Raw genomic sequence first — 20,384 nt, 5'->3', positions numbered from 1 at the left:
CTAGTGGTCTTCAAACCACCTCTATTTGGAGTTTACTAATTATCTCATTGTCTCTAACAGCTTCATCGGTCTCACTCAGGAATGGGCAAAAATCACCTCTGAAGGAACACAGAAAATAATGTAATTAACTATTAAAGTGAATTACTAGGTGAATTGAATTATAGGTGTTTGATTGGGGAAGCAGCTGCAAATGATTTGCATGAGTATAAAAATGGAGTCTTGAGTTTCCTTTTTATTGTGAATCCAAAGCCTTGAAAACACAGTCTGGGGGCTTAACACTACAAGTTGGCTTAGGATTCTCAAACTTTTGGTCTGCTTTTCATTGTAAGAGAAAAGAGGCTACAGCTGGTAGCTGCTCTAAAGGGCAATGGTGCCAAACCTTGTGTTGAGGTGAGTGTTTGTGGTGTTTCTGTTGATTATGATTCTCCCTGTGGAGTGCAGGCTGTGGTAGTCTCATGACTGTCTCCTAAATTCTTAAAAGTAACAGAGAATGAGCCTGTATGCTCCAAAGGAGGAGACTTAGACTCTCAAAGTCTAAATATGTAATTACACCTATAAAAGCTTTAATTAGAATTAAGCAATGCTGAAATGAAACTTTTTCCAACTAAAGAAACTGCTACCAAGACAACTATGTATCTGCACATATTTTTCTCTTGCAGGTTGTTCCTAATAAGTGTATTAGCCTCTGAAATATGGACCCAAGACAGGCCAGGTAAATAACTTTGAACTACCTTGAAATGCAGGCAAATAGGTTTCATCCCCCTCCCTACCCCCCCCTCCCATCCCCCCTGTGGCTTTTCAGTAAATGGTGTTTTACTTCAATGCTCCAGTGTGGTGCTAGGGAAGGCATATGGCTGCTGTAAGTGCTGGCCAGGTGTGTGGTGGTTCTATTTGAGTCTCTTGTCTCAGTAGACAACTTGCTCTAACCTATGAACTTCTATCTAGAGACTAGAGTACTTAATACTGTCACATACACTCTAAAGAAGTGCACAGCCCAAATAAAACTGTTCTAAGGATCTGGCTACACCTAGAGTTCCGTGAGGCCCCGCTCAAGATGTACTTGCACTACTTCTGATCAAACTAGAGCACTAAAAACAATGTAGCTGCAACAATGTGAGATGCTAGATGCTGTAAGTACCTAGCCTTTCTTTCAGTGTCTTCTGAAGCTGGGGATTGCACCTCTAGCATGATCCTCAAAATACCCTTCCCACTTATCTTTCACTGCGGGATCAATGCAATAGTCCTGCTCTGAGCAGTCCTAATGGATCAGACTCCTGGCCCTTAGAAATGGTGCCTCCTTCATTGAAGTCCCCAATATGGGGAATTTCCCTTCTGCCCCCCCTTCCCCCTGATGGGGTTGAGGGAGGGGGGTGAGAAGACTTGAACTGGGGTCTCCACCTCTTAAGTACCCCCAACAATTGGGTTATAAGATTCTCATGTGGGTCTTCCTCAATTTCTCCTAGTGAAGCTTTCACTTTAGATAAAGTCTCACATACTCATTGAGTAGGAGACTTAGAACCTAAGTGCCCTCATTACCAGGGTATAGTCATTCTCTCTCTAGCATCACAATTCCCTGTGTCTTGTCTGAGTGATCTTACAACTTGTCAGAGACTCTTCTAGTGCCTCTGCCTTGCAAACACTTATTCCTGTAGCTCTGCATATGAATAGTCTCTGACTTCCATGGGATTAACTTCTCCCTACTGTTACTCACACCTTCTTGTCAACTATCTGTAATGGGCCACTCTCTTGCCATTTCAAAAGTTGTTTCTGTTGATTTATCTTGTTAGACTGACCTCACACTTGGTAAAGCAACCCCCATCCTTGCATATATTTATACCTGCTCCTGTGTTTTATTTTTGTTTTTTCCACTTCATGCATCTCATGAAGTGGGTTCTAGCCCACAAACACTTATGCCAAAATAAATTTTAGTCTCTAAGGTGCCACAAGGACTCTTCATTTTTGCTGATACAGACTAACATGGCTACTACTCTGAAACTTGTGTGTAAAGTGATTCCCATGAAGGAGAGTCTATGGGACTGAGTCCCTAACGTATAACTGGGTTTGCTTCTAAAACTCCTCCTCCTGAAGAGCAGTGACTCTACGTTAGATATTCAGCTCAAGGCAGCAACTTAGCCTTCTGTCCTCAAACTGCTAATTTTGTTTTCTCAACCTAGGATTGTTCCTAACTTGCAGGTTGATAATGAATCACCCCAAGTCACTTCAAAGTGTCCCCCTGTGGTATCCAGCCCCTTGTGACTGAATGCCTTCTTCCCCCCCCAGAAATCCCAGATCCTCTGTTCACAAAAGCAGTTTACCAGCCTTACTCTAGATCACTGCTCTTGTACTATGCACAGCACTTAAGCTCAACTATTAAAGGAAATTTAAGAGACATAGTCAAATGTTATGACTTTGTTTTTATCTGTAACCATGCATTCTTGCACCTGAATTTAACTAACAAGTTCTCACACAAAGTTATTCTAGTGTTGCTGACTAAGCCTGGCTGAGATCTTTCATGAAGCAAATCCACTGTCTTTTTGCTCCTACATGAAGGATGCCAGAGTTTCTTTCTGCAACCTCAAATATACTAGAACAGACATTTAATGTTCACCTCAAAATAGGATTCCCTTCCCCTGCTGTTCCTGTTAAACTCTGGCAGACTTCAGAAGTCATTAGCCTTCTAAGCCAAATAGTTGTCATACAATAGAAATATCTCCATGGTGGACCACTGTATATCCCATCACTAGCTAGAGAAGCATCACTCAAGACCTGCTACTTTTGAGGGACTTGCTTCTAACTGCAGACTTGGAGAATATAACTTTTAATGTTTGTACACATCTTGCAGTAATAGTGACCAGTGTGACACACTTTTTTTCAGTAAAGCTATTACATGACCCTTTCTGGTTAAACCCATGGGATCCCTGTGCCATCTGCCAGTTGGTCTCAGACCCTTGATACACACATGGGTTTGAATTTTCTCTAACCTGGTGAAACTACAGGTGGCTATGGTTTTAACTATGTACTGATAGAGCTGCTGTTTGACCCCAGAAGTGGCAGCATTTCAGGAGTGAAGTCTACTTCTGAAGAACTTAGCATCTTGACTCCTATGGTGATACAGTTACTAATTTGTCTTCACATCTCTACAGGCTCCCTGAGCTCAGAGTGCCTGGGGAGCCTCTTGCGGGTTGCACTGAATGCAGAGTACTTTGAGGACAAGTATCTGATCTTCGCTGCTGTTGGTAAGCTGAGTGTGAGCTTTAAGGAAAGGCTGGGGAAAGTGGAAGGAATAAGAGGCATTTTCAAAGCTGCCTATTACCTCTTAACAGCATGTCCCATTTATAAATACCTAAACTCTAGGTTACCTATGGCTACCATGCATTGGGGAATCAAGTCTGTAATACCAGGAATGTTGTATAGGAGTATCTACGCTGGGTCTCATTGTAAGACCAACAATATTTAAAGTAACTTCTAATGAGCAGCCTAAAAAAACCCACTTTGTTAATAGTCTAGCTAATCTGATCAATGAGTTTTGTGGGTAATCCTCATTTGTACCTTCTCCACAGATGTCATGGTAACTGTACCTACTCTTCCTACTACAGCTCCAAATCTGGGTTTATTAAGATCAAGGTTTTAGATTCACTAATAATATGAAATAGGCTATTGATGATCCAGGTAAACACCAAGGACTAAACTCTACCTTGGTTAGCCTGGTGGTCAAGTGATCAAATAGATCCTTGGTTTTCTGTTAATGCATGCATTGGACTACAGGAAGATGGAAGCCACAAAGTAAATCACACCTATGATAGCCTAGCAAGTTGCTGACATGTGACCTAGCCAGTAGAACAGCTGATGGGGGTGGGGGGAGGAGGCAGAAATTGAGGCACTGAATAACCAGCTATAAGATTAGTGCTAGAGATTAAAAAGGGAAATGTGGATCTGATTATGATGCTGGTAATCAGCTACAGTGAAGTCTTCCAAGTATGACACCAAAGCAATAGTCACTGTAAAATCTACAGAAGGGATTATTGTACAGTGTATCCTTGGAATGGCTCTCTGGGATGAATTGGTAGCTTTGCATGCTCATGTCCAAGAAAAAGCTCAGACCTTGCGTGTAGCTTGAAGGTCTTCTGACAGCTATACTTGAATACCTTTTCACAGACCAGTTTGGCACAGCCCAGGAGATTGATGAGACCCTGGCAGCACAGTGTGGCTATACAATAGAGTATAATTATTGGGGTAACATTGAATTCCGTGCTTCCATTCTAAGCTGCTACACTCATATTGAGGTAAGCCTACTGTATCTCTAAATAAAATAGAAAAGTAGGGCATGTTAAAGTCTGTCCTTTAACAGAAGTTGTAACTTCCAATGAGTTGTGCAAAGACTGTAATGTAGCAATATGTTGCTTGTCTACTAACTAGTGTCACTTAGAGAACACTGCCTAGCTTCCCCAGAGCTCTTTCCCAGGCATCGGGGTATATTGTGGTAGAAACATCAATGTGTGTTGTAGACAAACTAATGTGCTAACATAAGAATGAAGAATCTTTAATTGCCACAGAAGAAACCTTAGCCATCTGTTCATATATTGGAGGGGTATCTGCCCTGCTAGCAGCAGGTAACTATCTTTCTCTGCAACCTGATATCTGACTAGCTATGTAATTCATCTAATTTGGACCTCTCCCTCTGCAACTTCAGGCACTTGCTTTTATAACATGGTGACTACTGGAAAGGGGCAAGGACTCTGAATCCTCTCTAATACTTTAGACTTGTAGGCAATACTTGTGTTGGAGATATGCAAAATACTCTTCAAGTTCTGCACTCATCTAGTCTATTTGGACAGAGATGATTTGGTTGTAATGCCTGAACACTCTTTATTTTGCAGTATTTGCATCACTAGTTAGGGTTGAGCAAATAAGAGGTGGTGGTAGGAGAAGGGACCTGTTTGGGCACACTAATCAGAGCATCTTGAATAAGCTTTTGCTTCATCTCTGCAGAGTGATGTGTACACAGTAACAGTACAAATCCAAGCCGCTACTAATCCAGATATGAAAAATGCTCTAACTCACTTGAAGACTGTGAGTTGTCCTTACAGTCCATGGCATCCAAGAGAGTTAGTGTGTGAAACTAACTACATGGAGGTAAGATCCCAAGCATTGATCTTCCATGGGGAAGGGGGGAACTTGTAAAGGAGCCCTCTGGATAGGGCCTTGTTTGGGAACCCAAACACTTGGCTACTAAGCATTATAAGCAGAATGTACTGCATGTGGTAATAGGATTCAAATAGTCCAGGGCCCACCTGAAAATGGGACTTTTTTTATCCAGTAAATTAATGGGTATTGCCTAAAGCATTACTTATTTCTAGGAAGTTAGGTGATCAAATGTTGAGCTTGTCAACATTTTAATGTCAAATAGGTTAAAGCCAAATGGTTTATCAAAACAGTATCCAGGAGAACTCCCAAGTATGGGAGTCCATTCCTAAAATGGAAATGGTTATTTCTCTATTCTTTGTTAAGAGAACAACTTCCTAACTGGAAATGTGAAACCTGAGAAGTAGGTGCACCGGCTAGACGAAAAGGGTACAATCAACTGGTGGAATGCAGAGAAGCTGAACAGCTTCTGTCCATCAGCCTTTTATTAAAGGCTGTTTGGTAGTTCAAGCAACAAACTTCAGACTCTAAAAGGAGAAGTTTCTCCCAGCCAGGGGAATGTGATCACTAACTCAAATGTTACTAACATAGTGAGGATCAGGAGACTAGAACTTGGTGTCGCTAATGGTGGATGTTCCTTTGCAAGGTGTCTGTCAGGAGGAATGTTCCACAGATAACAGAAGACTTGCTCCAAGATGAACCTGAGGACTGGGCTCTCGCCTTTCCAGAGGTAAGTTTAGATGCTAGCATTGTTACTCCTGGGTCAATATGTCTTATTTACAACTATTCCAGCAATATATTGAAAGCATGCACTGAGGAGTCAGCCTCCAAAAAAAATAGGAAGAGAACAGAACTCCTGGACTGAAGGATACAGGTAGGGAGACATCTTCTAGCTTCCTGGTAACAGATGTAGAGCAACAGGACAAATGAAGGAAAGATAGGAATCACCTCACAAATGAGGTGGCTGGTATCACTACCTCAGTATCTTGAGGCCAATGCACCATCATACCAGCTACTATATAAAGACCACCTAGAATCCAAAATTCATAATCCATGGGTAGATTATGCAACTGGTAAATAGGGAGCACAAGGAAACAATGAGCTGTTCAGTTTGAAAAACAAGTTAGTGAACCACAGAAGAAACAGCTGCTTAACTGTTGGGTTTTTAGAGACCAGATGGGTGAGGTAATCTTTTATTGGACCAACTTCAGAAATTGGTCAAAAAATTACCTCCCCACCTTCTCTCCTAATATCCTGGGACTGACACAGCTACAACACTAGGTTTATAGGCACCCTAGCAGAGGGAGTACTGTCTTTCCAGGACTGCAAGATGAGCTTTTTGACTCTGGGAGGGGGGGGAGAAGAATAGAAAGGCTCTCAGATGGAGTCTCAAAGTGTAAATGAGAATGGAAATGTAAGGTAGTATGATAAAGACATGGCAAAACTTTTGAGCTGTTTGTCTCCCTCAGGCAACAGCTGGGGCAGTGTCTATTTGGCAAGTAGTATTTCACCTGCCCACTGGAAGGAAGGCTCTACTAGTGAGTGATGCTCAGAATGCTGGCTATGGACTCAATACAACAGACACTAGGATTTTGCTGAGAGCTCCATACAATGCTACAGAAGCACAGCTAGTCAAGGTTGGTGCACTCCTTCACCATCTGTGTGCTCTCACTGCACAGCTCTAACAGCATCTACTCTTGCAGGTTCAAGGAGTGACATTCTCTGCAGTGAGAGCAAGTACATTCTACAAGCAACGATGGATGATCTTGATGGTAGATACTGCTGTGGCCTGCCCTATAGGTGAGACTTAGTATCTTTTAAATCTAATGCTAAACATTCAGCACATTTCAAGATATTTGAGACATGCCTAGCTGCTAACTCCCTTAAGTACTGCTCTTGATACTAATGGAAATGCCTAATATCCTTTCTAAATTAAGATGGGGTGGATTATACAGATGACACAATTATATGGACCATTCCAAAAAACCTCCAAACCCTCTCTGCTGGGGCAACTAGCTTCAATGATCTCCTTGTTGAAATTGGTGTGGATCTTCACAAACTTTCTGCCAGAGAAATTGCTTCCAGGAAATATGTGCTATCCAACAATACAAATGAAATTACCATCCAGATGCCCATCGGTGCAGAAGGTGGCTATTACAAGGTTAGTGGATGCCTGTCGGTCTGAGCTACAGGCAGAAGGCTAATGACTGGTAGGGAGGATTCCCCATCCAGCTCCATAAATCCAATGTGAGGAAAAGGGGACTTCAGGTGAGTTATGCCCCCACTTTTCAATTCTCCACATAAGAACATTGACCTGGGGAGCTCTCAACACTGCACCTGATGAGAGACTAGCTCTTCCAGTTGGCCATGGCTGTCTCATAATATCAATGAGGGTTGAACACCCTTGGAACCCATGAGGCTCTTCATTTGCCACTTAATCTCTTTGAGATTTGTGGAGAAGGTCTTTGATCTGAGGGGACTAAACTTGGAAGAGCATAAAGCTGGCAGTATGGGGGGAGGAGAGGGGACAGGGATATGGATTGAGCAGTTTGAAGTTGAGAAGCACCTGCCCCCTTATTTCTGCTCCTGTACAGAGCTGTCCCAGTTAAGCAGGATAATGCAACTGCAACCTAGTATGCTACTGTTAGCACAAGTAAATGGCTTTTTGTCAGTTCACCTTAATGCTCCTGAAACTACATCCTGCATACAACTGTCTGGGTATCTAACATAGTATACTGAACTTACAACTTGACCTTTCAGACCCATGTGAGTGAGGGACAGCATGGGACAAAATACTACATTAATATGTTTTTGGAACATCAGTGGGAAGACAACAGGTGGGGAGTGACCAAGCATACCATCATCAAGAAAATAGAAACTCCCTTTAAACTTGTACCGCCCACCATAACAAACCGTAAGTAACTGAATGAACTCTAAGCTCACACTTGCTTTTTAGCAAAGGCCTAACACCACACCACTTCTTCCTAGATACCAACTCCAGCATTAGGCTGGTCAACGTGACCATTGGAACATTCCTCCCAGATGTGGAACTGGTGAACTTGACCATAGATGATACAACTGTAACTGTGCCTGAAGCCCTTCAGCATGGATACAAAGTCTATGAGAATAGATACCCTAATGGAAGCAAAGGCTATGTAATAGAAACCCCATTTGATGTGCCTAGCATTAAGAAAGAGGTATCTGTTTAGTACTTAATGCACATGTTGTGATCCTCTACTGCTTGGAGTGTCTAAATGTGACTTGATGCACACATGCGTGCTCTCTCTCTCTCTCTCTCTCTCTCTCAGTACTTAACAGAGGACACTAGACTCTATACTCTGAATGTTACACTTGGATTCATAGTACAGCCAACACATGAGACCTTCACTGTTCCAGTCATAACCATCTCTCCTGTCAAGGATGCAGGTAACAAGACCAAGACAAATGGTCACCCCCACCCTTATGGTGCAACTCAGATTAAGTCCATAGAGTTCCCTTGTCAGGTAAAATACTAATATTCCATGTACAAATGATTACATCTCCATCTGTTACAGTGTTGCCTAGTGCAAGAGGATTCTGTGATGATGACAACCTCTATCTAACAGTTGTTCGTGGCAATGTGGATCAAAACTGGCTGCCTTTCATTTCAAACCTGAGCCTATCACCCAATGCTGCTCAGAAGCACAACTATGGACTGGATGACAACGGCACCCACTTCACAATTCGTGTTCCTCTTTATGCACCTCATGTACTATATGAGGTAAAGATAACAATGTGCATGGTGTCTAGCCCACTATAACTGGTGGGAGGGGAGCTAGAATTCCATAATCCTGTCAGTAGGAAGGAGGGGGGAAACCCTTCCAGCAAGCAACTTAGGATTAGTCTCCTCAAAGGACTTTAGCCCAACATTGGAATGCTGAGCCTAAGTCTCTTGGAGCAGGGGTACACAGGTCTTCCAGGGATACATAAATTCCTCTAGATGCCTAGTTTTACAACAGGCTACATAAAATCCTCATGAAATCAGAAAACTATTTCATAGACCATGATTTGTTTACACTTTATATACTGTACCCTGAAATAAGTACAATATCTAACCAATTGATTTACAATATGGTAAAAATGAGACTGCAGAATTGCTTAATTTACTAAGTGTGCTGTGACACTTTGTATTGCATCTAGCTATGTTTCTGTAAGCAAGGGTACATGAGACCAATCAGACTCCTGAAATAGTTTGGAAAGGTTGAGAGTCAGTGTCTAGGAAGTAGTCCTGAGTGGAATCAACAGTTGTCAGGAGCCCAGGGTGTGGGAGACACTGGTGAAAAGTTCCTGCTCCAGAGTAGCAATTTGAACCTGGATTTTTCTACTTATTCTACCCAGTACCAAGGTGGCACTACACCTTCCTTCCAGCTGTCTGCAGGGTCCAATCAGGTACTCTGCTTCTAAGTAGGCCTACTGGATTGGTCCCTGCAGGTAAGATAGGAAAGGGGAACATATATAGTTCATGCCAAAGTTCCATCATAACTGAACTAAGTGCCAAGTAGCTTAGCATTAGGACTTAAGCAGCTTGCTGCCAGTACATGGGCAGAAACTTGGATGCCTACAGGGTTAGGCACCAATTGAGCAGGAGGCTTTGAAGGTCTAAATTTTGGACTTAAAATCATAGAATATTAGGGTTGGAAGGGACCTCAGGAGGTCATCTAGTCCAAGCCCCTGGTCAAAGCAGGACCAATCCCCCAACTAAATCATCCCAGCCAGGGCTTTGTCAAGCCTGACCCTAAAAAATCTCAAAAGAAATTCCATCTCCCGAGGTAACCCATTCCAATGCTTCACCACCCTCCTAATGAAATGTTTCCTAATAGCCAGCCTAAACCTCCCCCCCTGAAACTTGAGACCATTACTCCTTGTTCTCTCACCTGCTACTGCTGAGAACAGTCTAGATCCATCCTCTTTGGAACCCCCTTTCAAGTAGTTGAAAGCAGCTATCAAATCCCCCTCCCCCCCCAGTCTTCTATTCTGCAGACTAAATCTCCGTTCCCTCAGCCTCTCCTCATAAGTCATGCTCCAACCCCTAATAACTTTTGTTGCCCTCCACTGGACTTTCTGGGTGGGGTGGTTTTTTTTTTTTTTTTTTTTCCCCTCCCCACATCCTTGTAGTGTGGGGCCCAAAACTGGACACAGTACTCCAGATGAGGCCTCACCAATGTTGAATAGAGGGGAATGATCAGGTTCCCCAATCTGCTGGCAATGCTCCTACTTATACAGCCCAAAATGCCATCTTAACCTTCATGGCAAGAAGGGCACACTGACTCTTATCCAGTGTCTCTTCCACTAAAACCCCTAGGTCCTTTTCTGCAGAACTACTGCCTAGCCACTCAGTCCCTAGTCTGTAGCAATGCATGGGATTCTTCCATCCTAAATGCAGGACTCTGCACTTGTCCTTGTTAAACCTCAGATTTCTTTTGGCCCAATCCTCTAATTTGTCTAGATCCCTCTGTAGCCTATTCCCTACCCTAAAGCATATCTACCACTCCTCCAGTTTAGTGTCATCTGCAAACTTGCTGATGATGCAATCCTCACCATCTTCCAGATCATTAATTAAGATATTGAACAAAATCAGCCCCAGGACTGACCCTTGGCAGCTAGTATCAAGCAGAGGGACCCAAACTAGATATGGAGCCATTGATCACTACCAGTTGAGCCCAATCATCTAGCCACCTTATAGTCCATTCATCCAGCCCATACTTTAACTTGCTGGTGAGAATACTGTAGGAGACTGTATCAAAAGCTTTGCTAAAGTCAAGGAATAACATGTCCACTGCTTTCCCTTCATCCAGAGCCAGTTATCTCTTCATAGAAGGCAACTAGGCTAGTCAGGCATGACTTGCCCTTGGTGAATCCATGCTGACTGTTCCTGATCACTTTTTCCTCTCTTCAAAGTGCCTCAAAATTGATTCCTTGAGGGCCTGCTCCATGATTCTTCCTCCCGTCTCTTCTTCCCCTCCCCCCCCCCATGGGCACTACATTAGCCTTTTACCAGTCATCCATGAGTTTCCAAAGATAATGGCTCTGCAATCACATCAGCCAATTCCTTTAGCACCCTCAGACTTGGATGCCTAAAATTCTCTGCATCTAGCTCTCCCATATGTTTGGGCTTTAAACTTGCCATTATTGTGAAATGGCAACCTAATATGGCAGCTGAATCAGAAATGGAACAAATCTTGAGTTGCTGTAGATAACTTACCACAGGTGGTGGAACTTCTCATGCCAGAATAAATGCCTGTGGGACACTTGTGCTATACCTTGCACTCCTAACCAAAGACTAGATTTTTTTTCTCTCCCCCCGCCCCCCAACTTCACTCTACCAGGGTTAATTATGCTGACATAAACAGTGCCAACAGTACTCCACTAAACTTGGTGCAACATGAGCCCTTACAAAGAGCTCAAACATGGCACTAAAGCCTCTTAGCTGCAGAAGTAACAAACAGAAAACACTACTTGAGAAACTGGAGTCCCAGTTAATCATGGATTTCAAAACTACACGGAATTACTAGGTAGCTTCTCCCTTAATGGTTTGTCTGACCTGACCAAGCCTCTCCTACAAACCTTTCTAGATTAAAATCTAGTGTCTAGAGCACTAGGCTTGACCAGGTGGGTTAGGTTGGTCCATGGCCTCCAGTGCACTGCAGAGCTACAATAAATCAGTTGGCATCAAATGTGGGAGCCAGGGGCAAATGCTTCATCTGGAGACAAGTCACATGACTTGTGCCAAAGGATAAAACCCTGGTCTCACTGAAGACATCAGTGACAACTGGGCCATGATTTCACCTCTTGGCTTTTTAAACTGACCTGGCATGCCAAATAAAAGCTCACTTGTCTAACTCCTATTGATAAGCTATTAACTTGTTATCTCTCCTAGGATATTCATCCCCCTGGAATAACAGCTTCACTCCATTTAACAATGAAGGATAACACTCATGCTGACATGATAGACTTTTCAATCTCTTGCAGATTTTCACCTAAAGAACTAATAGGTACACTTTTTTGTTGTTGTTGCCACCCTACTTGGAATGCTTGACCAAAATGATCTAGACTGGTAATGCTGCCCCTCTGCTGGGGAGGGGTGTAGGAGAGTATGCTGAATGGACACATACAATGGATGTCTGCTTGTTTTCAGACTGCCTGCCAAATGGAACAATGGCTATCACTGCAATAAAGCTAACAGGAATCGCAGACCTGGATACCAGCTTATTTGTCTTGAGAGACAAACAATGCAGGCCTGTCTCAGTGACTGAGAAGAGTGCAACATTCATATTCCATGTGAACACCTGTGGAACAAGTAGAAAGGTAAAGGAACCACCCTGACATTCCATCTGTACCTGGTTGGCTCAGATGGCAAGAGCCATAGCTTGTTTTGCAGAACATATCCATGAGATGTTGATAGCTAGCTTTCCAGAAACCTGTAGTACCTTCCTCTTTAGGTTTCAGAGTAGCAGCCGTGTTAGTCTGTATCCATAAAAAGAACAGGAGTACTTGTGGCACCTTAGAGACTAACAAATTTATTAGAGCATAAGCTTTCGTGGACTACAGCCCACTTCTTCTTCCTCTTTAGGTGGTCCTAGTTATGATCTTGACCTCTGTCCCACCTACTACAGTCTCTGGCTCATGATGTGCCTCCTTAACACTTGAAAGGATTCTGGCCGTCTTCTGGCTCAAACTGAAGGCTACATTCTACCTAGTTAAAGGTTTTGATAGCATGAGTTTAGGATGGCTGCACCATCTGACCAACAAAACATGTCACTCATTCATAGAGAATGAAGACAAGGTTTTGTAAACTCCACCTCTTTCCAGAGGCAGGTGTTGCTACCACTTCTATTGTAGTGGTGAGCCAATGGATGAAGCAGGATTAGTAGAGGGGACCCTGTGACGGGTTGGATCACAGAAACCCCCTTGGGAGCTGCCACCCGATGTGCAAAGACTACCCCTGCTTCTACTTTCCCTGCCAGCTCAGGACTCCAGCACCCTGTCTTGCTGAGCCAGACACTCCCGTCTGGCTCCAGACACAGACCCAGGGTCTGAATCACTTGTCCCAAAGCTGCAAGTTTACCTGAAAACAGCTCGCAGTAGCGTGCTGGTCTTTAGCACTCAGATGCCCAACTCCCAATGGGGTCTAAACCCAGATAAATCCGTTTTACCCTGCATAAAGCTTATGCAGGGCAAACTCATAAATTGTTCGCCCTCTATAACACTGATAGAGAGAGATGCACAGTTGTTTGCTCCCCCAGGTATTAATACATACTCTGAGTAAATTACTAAATAAAAAGTGATTTTATTAAATACAGACAGTAGGATTTAAGTGGTTCAAAGTAGTAACAGACAGAACAAAGTAAATCACCAAGCAAAATAAAATAAAATGCACAAATCTATGCCTAATCAAACTAAATACAGATAATCTCACCCTCAGATGTTTCAGTAAGTTTTTCTCAGACTGGACACCTTCCAGGCCTGGGCACAATTCTTGTTGCAGCTCAGGTGGTAGCTAGGGGATTCTTCATGATGGCTTCTCCCCCTCTCTCTTCTCTTCTCCCCCCCCCCCCCCCCCAATATATCTTTTGCATAAGGCGGGAACTCTGTCTCTCTGGGTTTCCACCCCCCCTCACTGGAAAAGCACCAGGTTAAAGATGGATTCCAGTTCAGGTGACATGATCACATGTCACTGCAAGACTTCATTACTCACTTGCCAGCACACACATATACAGGAAGACTAACAGGTAAATACAGCCATCTGCAGACAATGGGAGTCATCAAGATTCCAAACCATCATTAATGGTCCACACTTTACACAATTACAATAGGCCCTCAGAGTTACATTTTATATTTCTAGTTTTAGATACAAGAGTGGTACATTTATACAAATCAGATGATCACACTCAGTAGATTATAAGCTTTGGAATGATACCTTACAAGAGACCTTTTGCATGAAGCATATCCCAGTTATATTACATTCACTTATTACTGTATTTTCTCTAAAACTGTCCCTTACATTATATTGACTTGATTTTTTTATAAAACCATATAGACTGCACAACGTCACAGACCCATTGAAGAAACGCAGGCTGCTTCTTGCACCAAAGATTACCATCTATACTATACATAGGAGTAAGACTTGGATGGATTAATTGGTAATGTTACCAAGTAATTGAGCCACATCAGGCAACTTTTAATGCAACATGTCAAATACAGTCAATACTGAACTACCAGAGTCAAGTTACTGCTTTCATTGGGCACATAACACCCTTTCACTGCACAGCATGACACCCTGAACTTACTGCCTTGTACTGTCAACACTAATGTGCACATTACCCAATGATCTCTCTCTGGGGGCTGAAGAAAATGACACTGTTCTAATACTAGATCTTGGCTGAGTGCAAGTGACTATTCACCTTTGCCACTGTAGTTAATATGATAACTACAGTAGCTGTTGCAGCACTTGTACCTCTAGCAACTTAACTCAACTTGCTTTTGGTGTTAATAGTCTCCAGCTAAATACCTGGTTCTCTTCTTTCAGTTTGAGAACACTGTTATGACCTATGAAAACGATGTCTCCTACTTCAGACCTGGCAGTACTACACCAATATACCAGTAAGTACTGCTGTACAGATAAAAGGGGAAGGGTTGTTTCTTGAAACATAAAGATTATAACCATCTCTAAACTCTACTTCCCACTCCCAGGCTGAAGTGTGCATGTCAGTATATGATAAATGAGACCATCGTTGTCCAGTACAGCTCCAAAAACAACCCAGCACCCAGTATCGAGCCAGGGTTTGGCTCTCTTGCTCTAAGCTTGACGCTGTTCAAAGGTAAGGATGACCATGCTGAGCAGCCTAAGAGCTGGCCCTTCTAGGGGGTGGGGAGGGTGGTTATAGGAGTAGCAGGAAGTGACTGACCCTAGGATGCAATATGCACCACTGTCACTATAATCATAGTGACAGCACAATACCCCACCCCCAATTTCTAGTAAGTGCATAGGCACCCTCCCCCCATCTAATTTTAGAAATGTAGACCCTTCCAGAAGCAATTCTTTGCACCTTAACACCCTACATCCTACACTGCTGGGACTCTGTACCAAGGGATGGTATTGATAAATGTGAAGTCACAACCCCCTCCCCCCCCAAGAAGCTGATCTACCTTTTGTAAGGATGGAAACGCAAGTGGGCAAGAGAAGATAGCAGGAACTATGATTCCAGCCATGCCACTCTGGAGCAAGGACTCTAAGCCATCCTTGATAAAAGTCTCTGTAAATGAACCAGTTGACACCCCAGACCCATAGTAGATCCAGGGGAGGGGTCTGATCTGCAAATCCTCCCTCCCCCTTGCCCTGATCATTTAATTCCCATTCTCCAAAGACTGTCCCTTCACACCCATGTGCTCATCCTTAAGCTGCTGCTGTAGCAAAATGAGATTGTGTAGGTGGGTGAGGACTGGGGTGGGGGGGACCATGGCTCTGGAAGAAGGGCTCCTCTAATGCATCAAGACTTCTTCTTCATCTCACTTCTAGATAAGTCTTATTCTGACTCCTACAAGGAGATGGAGTATCCTGTGGTCAAATACTTAAAAGAGGCACTGTATTTTGAAGTGGAACTGCACCATTCTGAAGATCCACAGTTAGATCTGTATCTAGAAGACTGTTGGGCTACTACTTCCCGGGACAGAGACAGCAGCCCACAGTGGTCTGTCATCATAGACAGGTAACAAAATTCCTTCCTCCCCTGAGTCTTGTACTCTTCCCCTGCTGCTGTCTGCAGCTGTACTGCTCTAGGCTCTCTTCTTCTCCCCCCCCCCCCCCCCACCTCCTGTTCTGCTGCAGTCTCAGATGAGCTGGAGTGAGGGGACGGGGAGCATCTTACTCAGGAGTGGGGGTGGGAGCTGTGGCTGCTGCTGTACTGAACAAGCATTCAAGCTCCTAAGTGCTCACTTGGAGACTAAGGCTGGGTCTCCACTAACCACCTGAATCGGCAGGTAGAAATCTACCTCTCGGGGATCGACGCGCTTACTCCACCAGCAGAGGTGGGAGTAAGCGCTGTCAACAGAAAGCCGCAGAGGTCAATTTTGCCGCCGTCCCTACAGCGGGGTAAGTTGGCTGCAATATGTCGAATTCAGCTACGCGAATAGCATAGCTGAATTTGCATATCTTAAATCAACACCCCCCCCCCCCCCCGTAGTGTAGATGTGGTGGTACTTCTCCCCTTTTCCTGTCATGGTGCAATGCACCTACATTCTAACTTTGAAAGACTAAAGTTCACTAAGGATTAGTATGGGGGTTGGGGGGGCAGGGGGAGGCTTACTGGTCTGCATGTCAACTTTATTTCTCTCATGATTAAACTTTTTTAATTCGAGGTGGTGAGTTCTAAAATACCTAACCTGTCCTGGTTGGCATAATTATGACTACTTTTAACATTTGCTTTGTCATTCATAATTTAAAGTGTTACAAGCAAATCTTCTAGAATGTAAACTGATACTAACCTTAATGCCAATATCAAACCTTCAACTTTACACATTGCAGATGAAGGCTGCTTATTTTCAAATTGTATCTTAATGTGTGCAAAACATGCAGGTCAAGTCTGATACTGCCAGTAATGATGGAGTCAAATGTCAGTCATGTACATGACTGATCAGTAAACATATATGCCAAAATAAGATTCCCCTTAAGAACTTGCATGATTTTTAGGTCAAAATGAAATTTAGTGGAATAAAGACTGCACAATGGCAGTAACAGTGTCTGAAACTGTAAGCCAACTTATTTTTCTACTAAAGGTAGTGTACAAAGTATCAACTTCTGTTTGATATCCATTTTAGAGCCTTAACATACCTCAAGGCTTGGGATTGGAAAGAATACATCAAATCTCTTGATTGTTCTAAATTCTGTATAGAAGTTTAGAATATGGCTTTAATTCATGTTCCTATATCTCAATACAAGAATCAAATTGATAGTGCTCCTAAGTTGTCTATGCAGGAAAAAACTGATTCCAAGGGCTATGTAGGCACCTGAAAACTCTAAAGTTGCCCCTTACCAAAATCTGAAATGGCTCCCCAGATTCCCTCCAAGTATTAACCTAAACTAGAGGGAAATTTTCCTTTAGCTCTAAACTAAAACAGTTACTATGCCCTCAAAGTCTTCAGAAGGGACAATGGGGTTCCTACATGAGTCATCACTTGCAGCAGAAATGATGTACAATACAAACACCATGGGTCTCCAAGACTGATGGGCACTCCTCCACCTGAGAGCAAGGACAGACCTGGATTTTTGTGGCACAGATCCTTTACCACTACACTACATCCACTATCACCCTAGCTAGCAGGGATTTTGACTATTCTGCTTGAGGTTGCTATGTTGACACATGTAGCTTGCTCATCTAAGGCCTCTAACTCTACTCTTGCTTCTCCAAGCTGTGAAAATGCAGAGGACTCCCATCAAACAATCTTCCACAAAGTGGACAGTGACTCAAGAGTGAAGTTTCCCACTCATCTGAAGAGATTTGAGGTGAAAATGTTCACATTCATGCAAGATGGAAATGCACTACTAGAACAGGTGAGTGGCACTTAGAAAGGCTAGAGGTGCTAGTTAAGGCACTAATGAGCCTGGAATGCCTGTCTAAAACAAGTACTATTACAAAGGCTTAACCTGTCTCTACCTCTAACAAACCTTCCTGGAGGTTGCCAGAGTTCCTTTGTAGGGGGAAGGCAAGATGAAAACAATGAGCATGACTCTTCAGATCCATGAAGGAAACATTATAGCAACTGCACTTCTTCCAACAATAACATGACTTCATTATCTTGTAGATATACTTCCACTGCAGTGTGGTGATATGTGATGCTAGGCGGCCAGCTTCAGATCTTCTTTGTGCAAGGAGATGCATTCCTAGAAAACAGAGGTTTGGTAAGTGTATCAAGAAGTTCAACTCGTGCACTAGTGATGCACAGGTCTTGCACTCTAATGGATTCTTGATGCAACAAGCTGTACTGACATTGACACATTGTGTATGTCAAACTAAGTATTAACTGCAGATGGAGCATAACTTAGACCTCTGAGGAATAATGCTCATACGTTAAGTCTAACAAACAGACTCTTGAGACTTACTTTCTCTCTTCAGGTCGCAGTGTTGAGGCATATCATATGCATGGGCACGTCTCTTCTGGGGCAGTCATTATGAAAAGTAAATGAATTGGATGCAATCGTACCACAAGGTAATGCATAAGGACCCCAACCTCTAACATACTCAAGTGCTGCTACAGCAACCTGTTAATTACATTGCTAAACCACTTTTTTTTTTTAATTTCACAGCTAAATGAAGACTGACCAGTTGAACCTAATCTGTATGCAAAAATTATTAAATGAGAACTAAAGCTGTCTGGTCTAGTCCTGTCCCTTAACTGGAAGTAAAAAATTTAGCTGCAAATGCTGAGCCATAATGCTGCCTTTTTTAATTATCAATCTCTAGTTACTGAACTTTTTCCCCTCCCAGTATCAACTACTTAATACTTCAATATTAAGTGATGGCTCATAAAACAAGACATGTCTAGGTCTAACTACAGAAGCTTGTTCACCTTTGGGTAACTCCATAGGAAGGTACAAAAAAAACTCATTGTTAAAATCTAGTCCACTGTCTGGTGTTGAAAATCATTTTAGTATGTGACAGTTAAATTGGAGATGTAACTATGCAGTTTGTGGTGGGTCACATCATAAATTACCAAACCAAAATTCTTGTTCTACTAGAAACAGACTCAGATTTTTCTCTTCTTCTCTTCCCTTCCCCCCCCTTACAGCCTCCCCTGAGGCCTTGTTTGACACAGCTGTAGCACAAAATGCATTTAAGAATTTCCCCAACAAGCCTGCTCCCTCAATGTCCCAGTTCCCAGTGCCTTTAAGCACCTTTCTTCCTTCAAAACAGTGCTGCTCTGAAGCTAGTCTTAATCAATAGAGCAATCCAAAGTGACTAAGAACTCTTAAAATGAGGCTAAGCATGTAGAATAAACACCATTTTAGATGGGACAGTGGACTAAAATTTAAAGTCTCAATTTTTTCCAAAGCTCTTACTGATCAACTTTTTAGGATCCGTCATGTTGTGCAAAATTGTAACAGGATCCAAACTGCCATAGTGCTACAAAAAAAATGGAAGAAACCATGTTTCAGGAGACCATTTGTGGCAATCCTTCACCTTCCTTCCTCTCTTCCATTGTGCAGGCTGCATACATTAACCTAAAGGCTCTGCATTTACTTGTACAAGAACACATTGCTGCCTTTCAAGAGTGCTGTTAAGATCTAGTGGGATGCAAGTTCTTAAATTGTGGTTCAAGAAACTTGGTTCCTCCCCTACCATAGAGATTAACAATCTGTTGCTTGACTTGCAAGTTGTGCTTGCTCTAGCAGGCACTTAATTTTAACCTTGTAGCCTCCTGCTAACAACTTCCATTAAGCAATTTTAAGTATGGAGGGCTAATGTAGGAAAATGCAGCACTTGCTATAAATCATCTTGAGCTGAAATTGCATTCTAAATTGTAGAATACTGGCTCTGAATGCAGCCTTCTAGGTGCAGTTTTCTAGAACTGTAACCTTAGCTATACAATCTTGGCTTGTCAGAATCTAGTAGGTACTTTGCCATCTTCTGCCAACAAGTTGTTGGCCAAGCTAGTTTAATCCTGTCAATCTAAACTAGTCCTCCACAGTGAGGACAGGTTCCTCCATTGAACTCCCTGCCCTATTAACTCCTCTTCCTCCTCCCCATGGCTTACTTTATTTTACTTCTAAAGACTTGGTTCTTGAAACAATCCTTGTGCAACTTCTTATAGCTCCTCTTTTTATTCTGAACTACTAGGCTGCTCTAGGTTGTGAGGTTTTGTGCAGTGTATGGGACAAACTTCTGTTGCCTTCCACCAATTGCAGTCTGACCTAGATCATCTTTACCATCCTATCATGTAAAGAAGCTACTCTAATTGTAGCATAGTAACTAAGATTGTATCCTAGTGTGGAAATGGCTCTTCTAGCAGCTACCTCCCAGCTAGCTGCTGCTGGATAAATTCACAATGCTGAGTTAATGAATTGGTGCAGAGGCCAAACCCAGATCTTCGTTTAAATCATAGTTCATGTGCATTAAACAACACTCTGGTACTGCTGTGACTCTTTGGCTAAAAATCTGCCAAATAAAACATTGCTATAGTGACCTGAAATTCATGTCTTCTGCCAACTT

The 20,384-nt window shown here is 42.8% G+C and overlaps 1 protein-coding gene across 1 annotated transcript; it reads left to right on the top strand.

Annotated features, from left to right (window-relative positions):
* The first annotated feature begins 314 nt into the window (after positions 1-314).
* Positions 315-18,533, top strand: LOC128834663 (zona pellucida sperm-binding protein 2-like). Its single transcript, XM_054023624.1, has 22 exons — positions 315-390; positions 660-712; positions 3,144-3,236; positions 4,156-4,283; positions 4,990-5,133; positions 5,789-5,872; positions 6,612-6,779; positions 6,846-6,942; positions 7,080-7,303; positions 7,903-8,056; positions 8,131-8,339; positions 8,451-8,568; positions 8,697-8,902; positions 12,059-12,173; positions 12,317-12,486; positions 14,708-14,781; positions 14,872-14,999; positions 15,698-15,887; positions 17,587-17,728; positions 17,980-18,076; positions 18,291-18,384; positions 18,482-18,533. The coding sequence occupies exons 1-21, from the start codon at positions 368-370 to the stop codon at positions 18,359-18,361; spliced, it is 2,688 nt and encodes an 895-aa protein (XP_053879599.1). The 5' UTR covers positions 315-367; the 3' UTR covers positions 18,362-18,384; positions 18,482-18,533.
* The last annotated feature ends 1,851 nt before the right edge of the window (positions 18,534-20,384 follow it).

This window comes from Malaclemys terrapin, chromosome 3 (assembly GCF_027887155.1).
Source record: "Malaclemys terrapin pileata isolate rMalTer1 chromosome 3, rMalTer1.hap1, whole genome shotgun sequence".
Classification (NCBI taxonomy): Eukaryota; Metazoa; Chordata; order Testudines; family Emydidae; genus Malaclemys; species Malaclemys terrapin.
The sequence above is the reverse complement of the archived record's forward strand: the minus strand, read 5'-3'. Positions and strand labels throughout refer to the sequence as shown.

Excerpts from the sequence above, each read along its gene's own strand:
- LOC128834663 (XM_054023624.1), top strand. The coding sequence starts at position 368 with ATGGTGCCAAACCTTGTGTTGAG. Across the intron at positions 5,873-6,611 it reads GGGCTCTCGCCTTTCCAGAG|GCAACAGCTGGGGCAGTGTC; the intron begins GTAAGTTTAGAT and ends TGTCTCCCTCAG. Across the intron at positions 8,903-12,058 it reads CACCTCATGTACTATATGAG|GATATTCATCCCCCTGGAAT; the intron begins GTAAAGATAACA and ends TATCTCTCCTAG.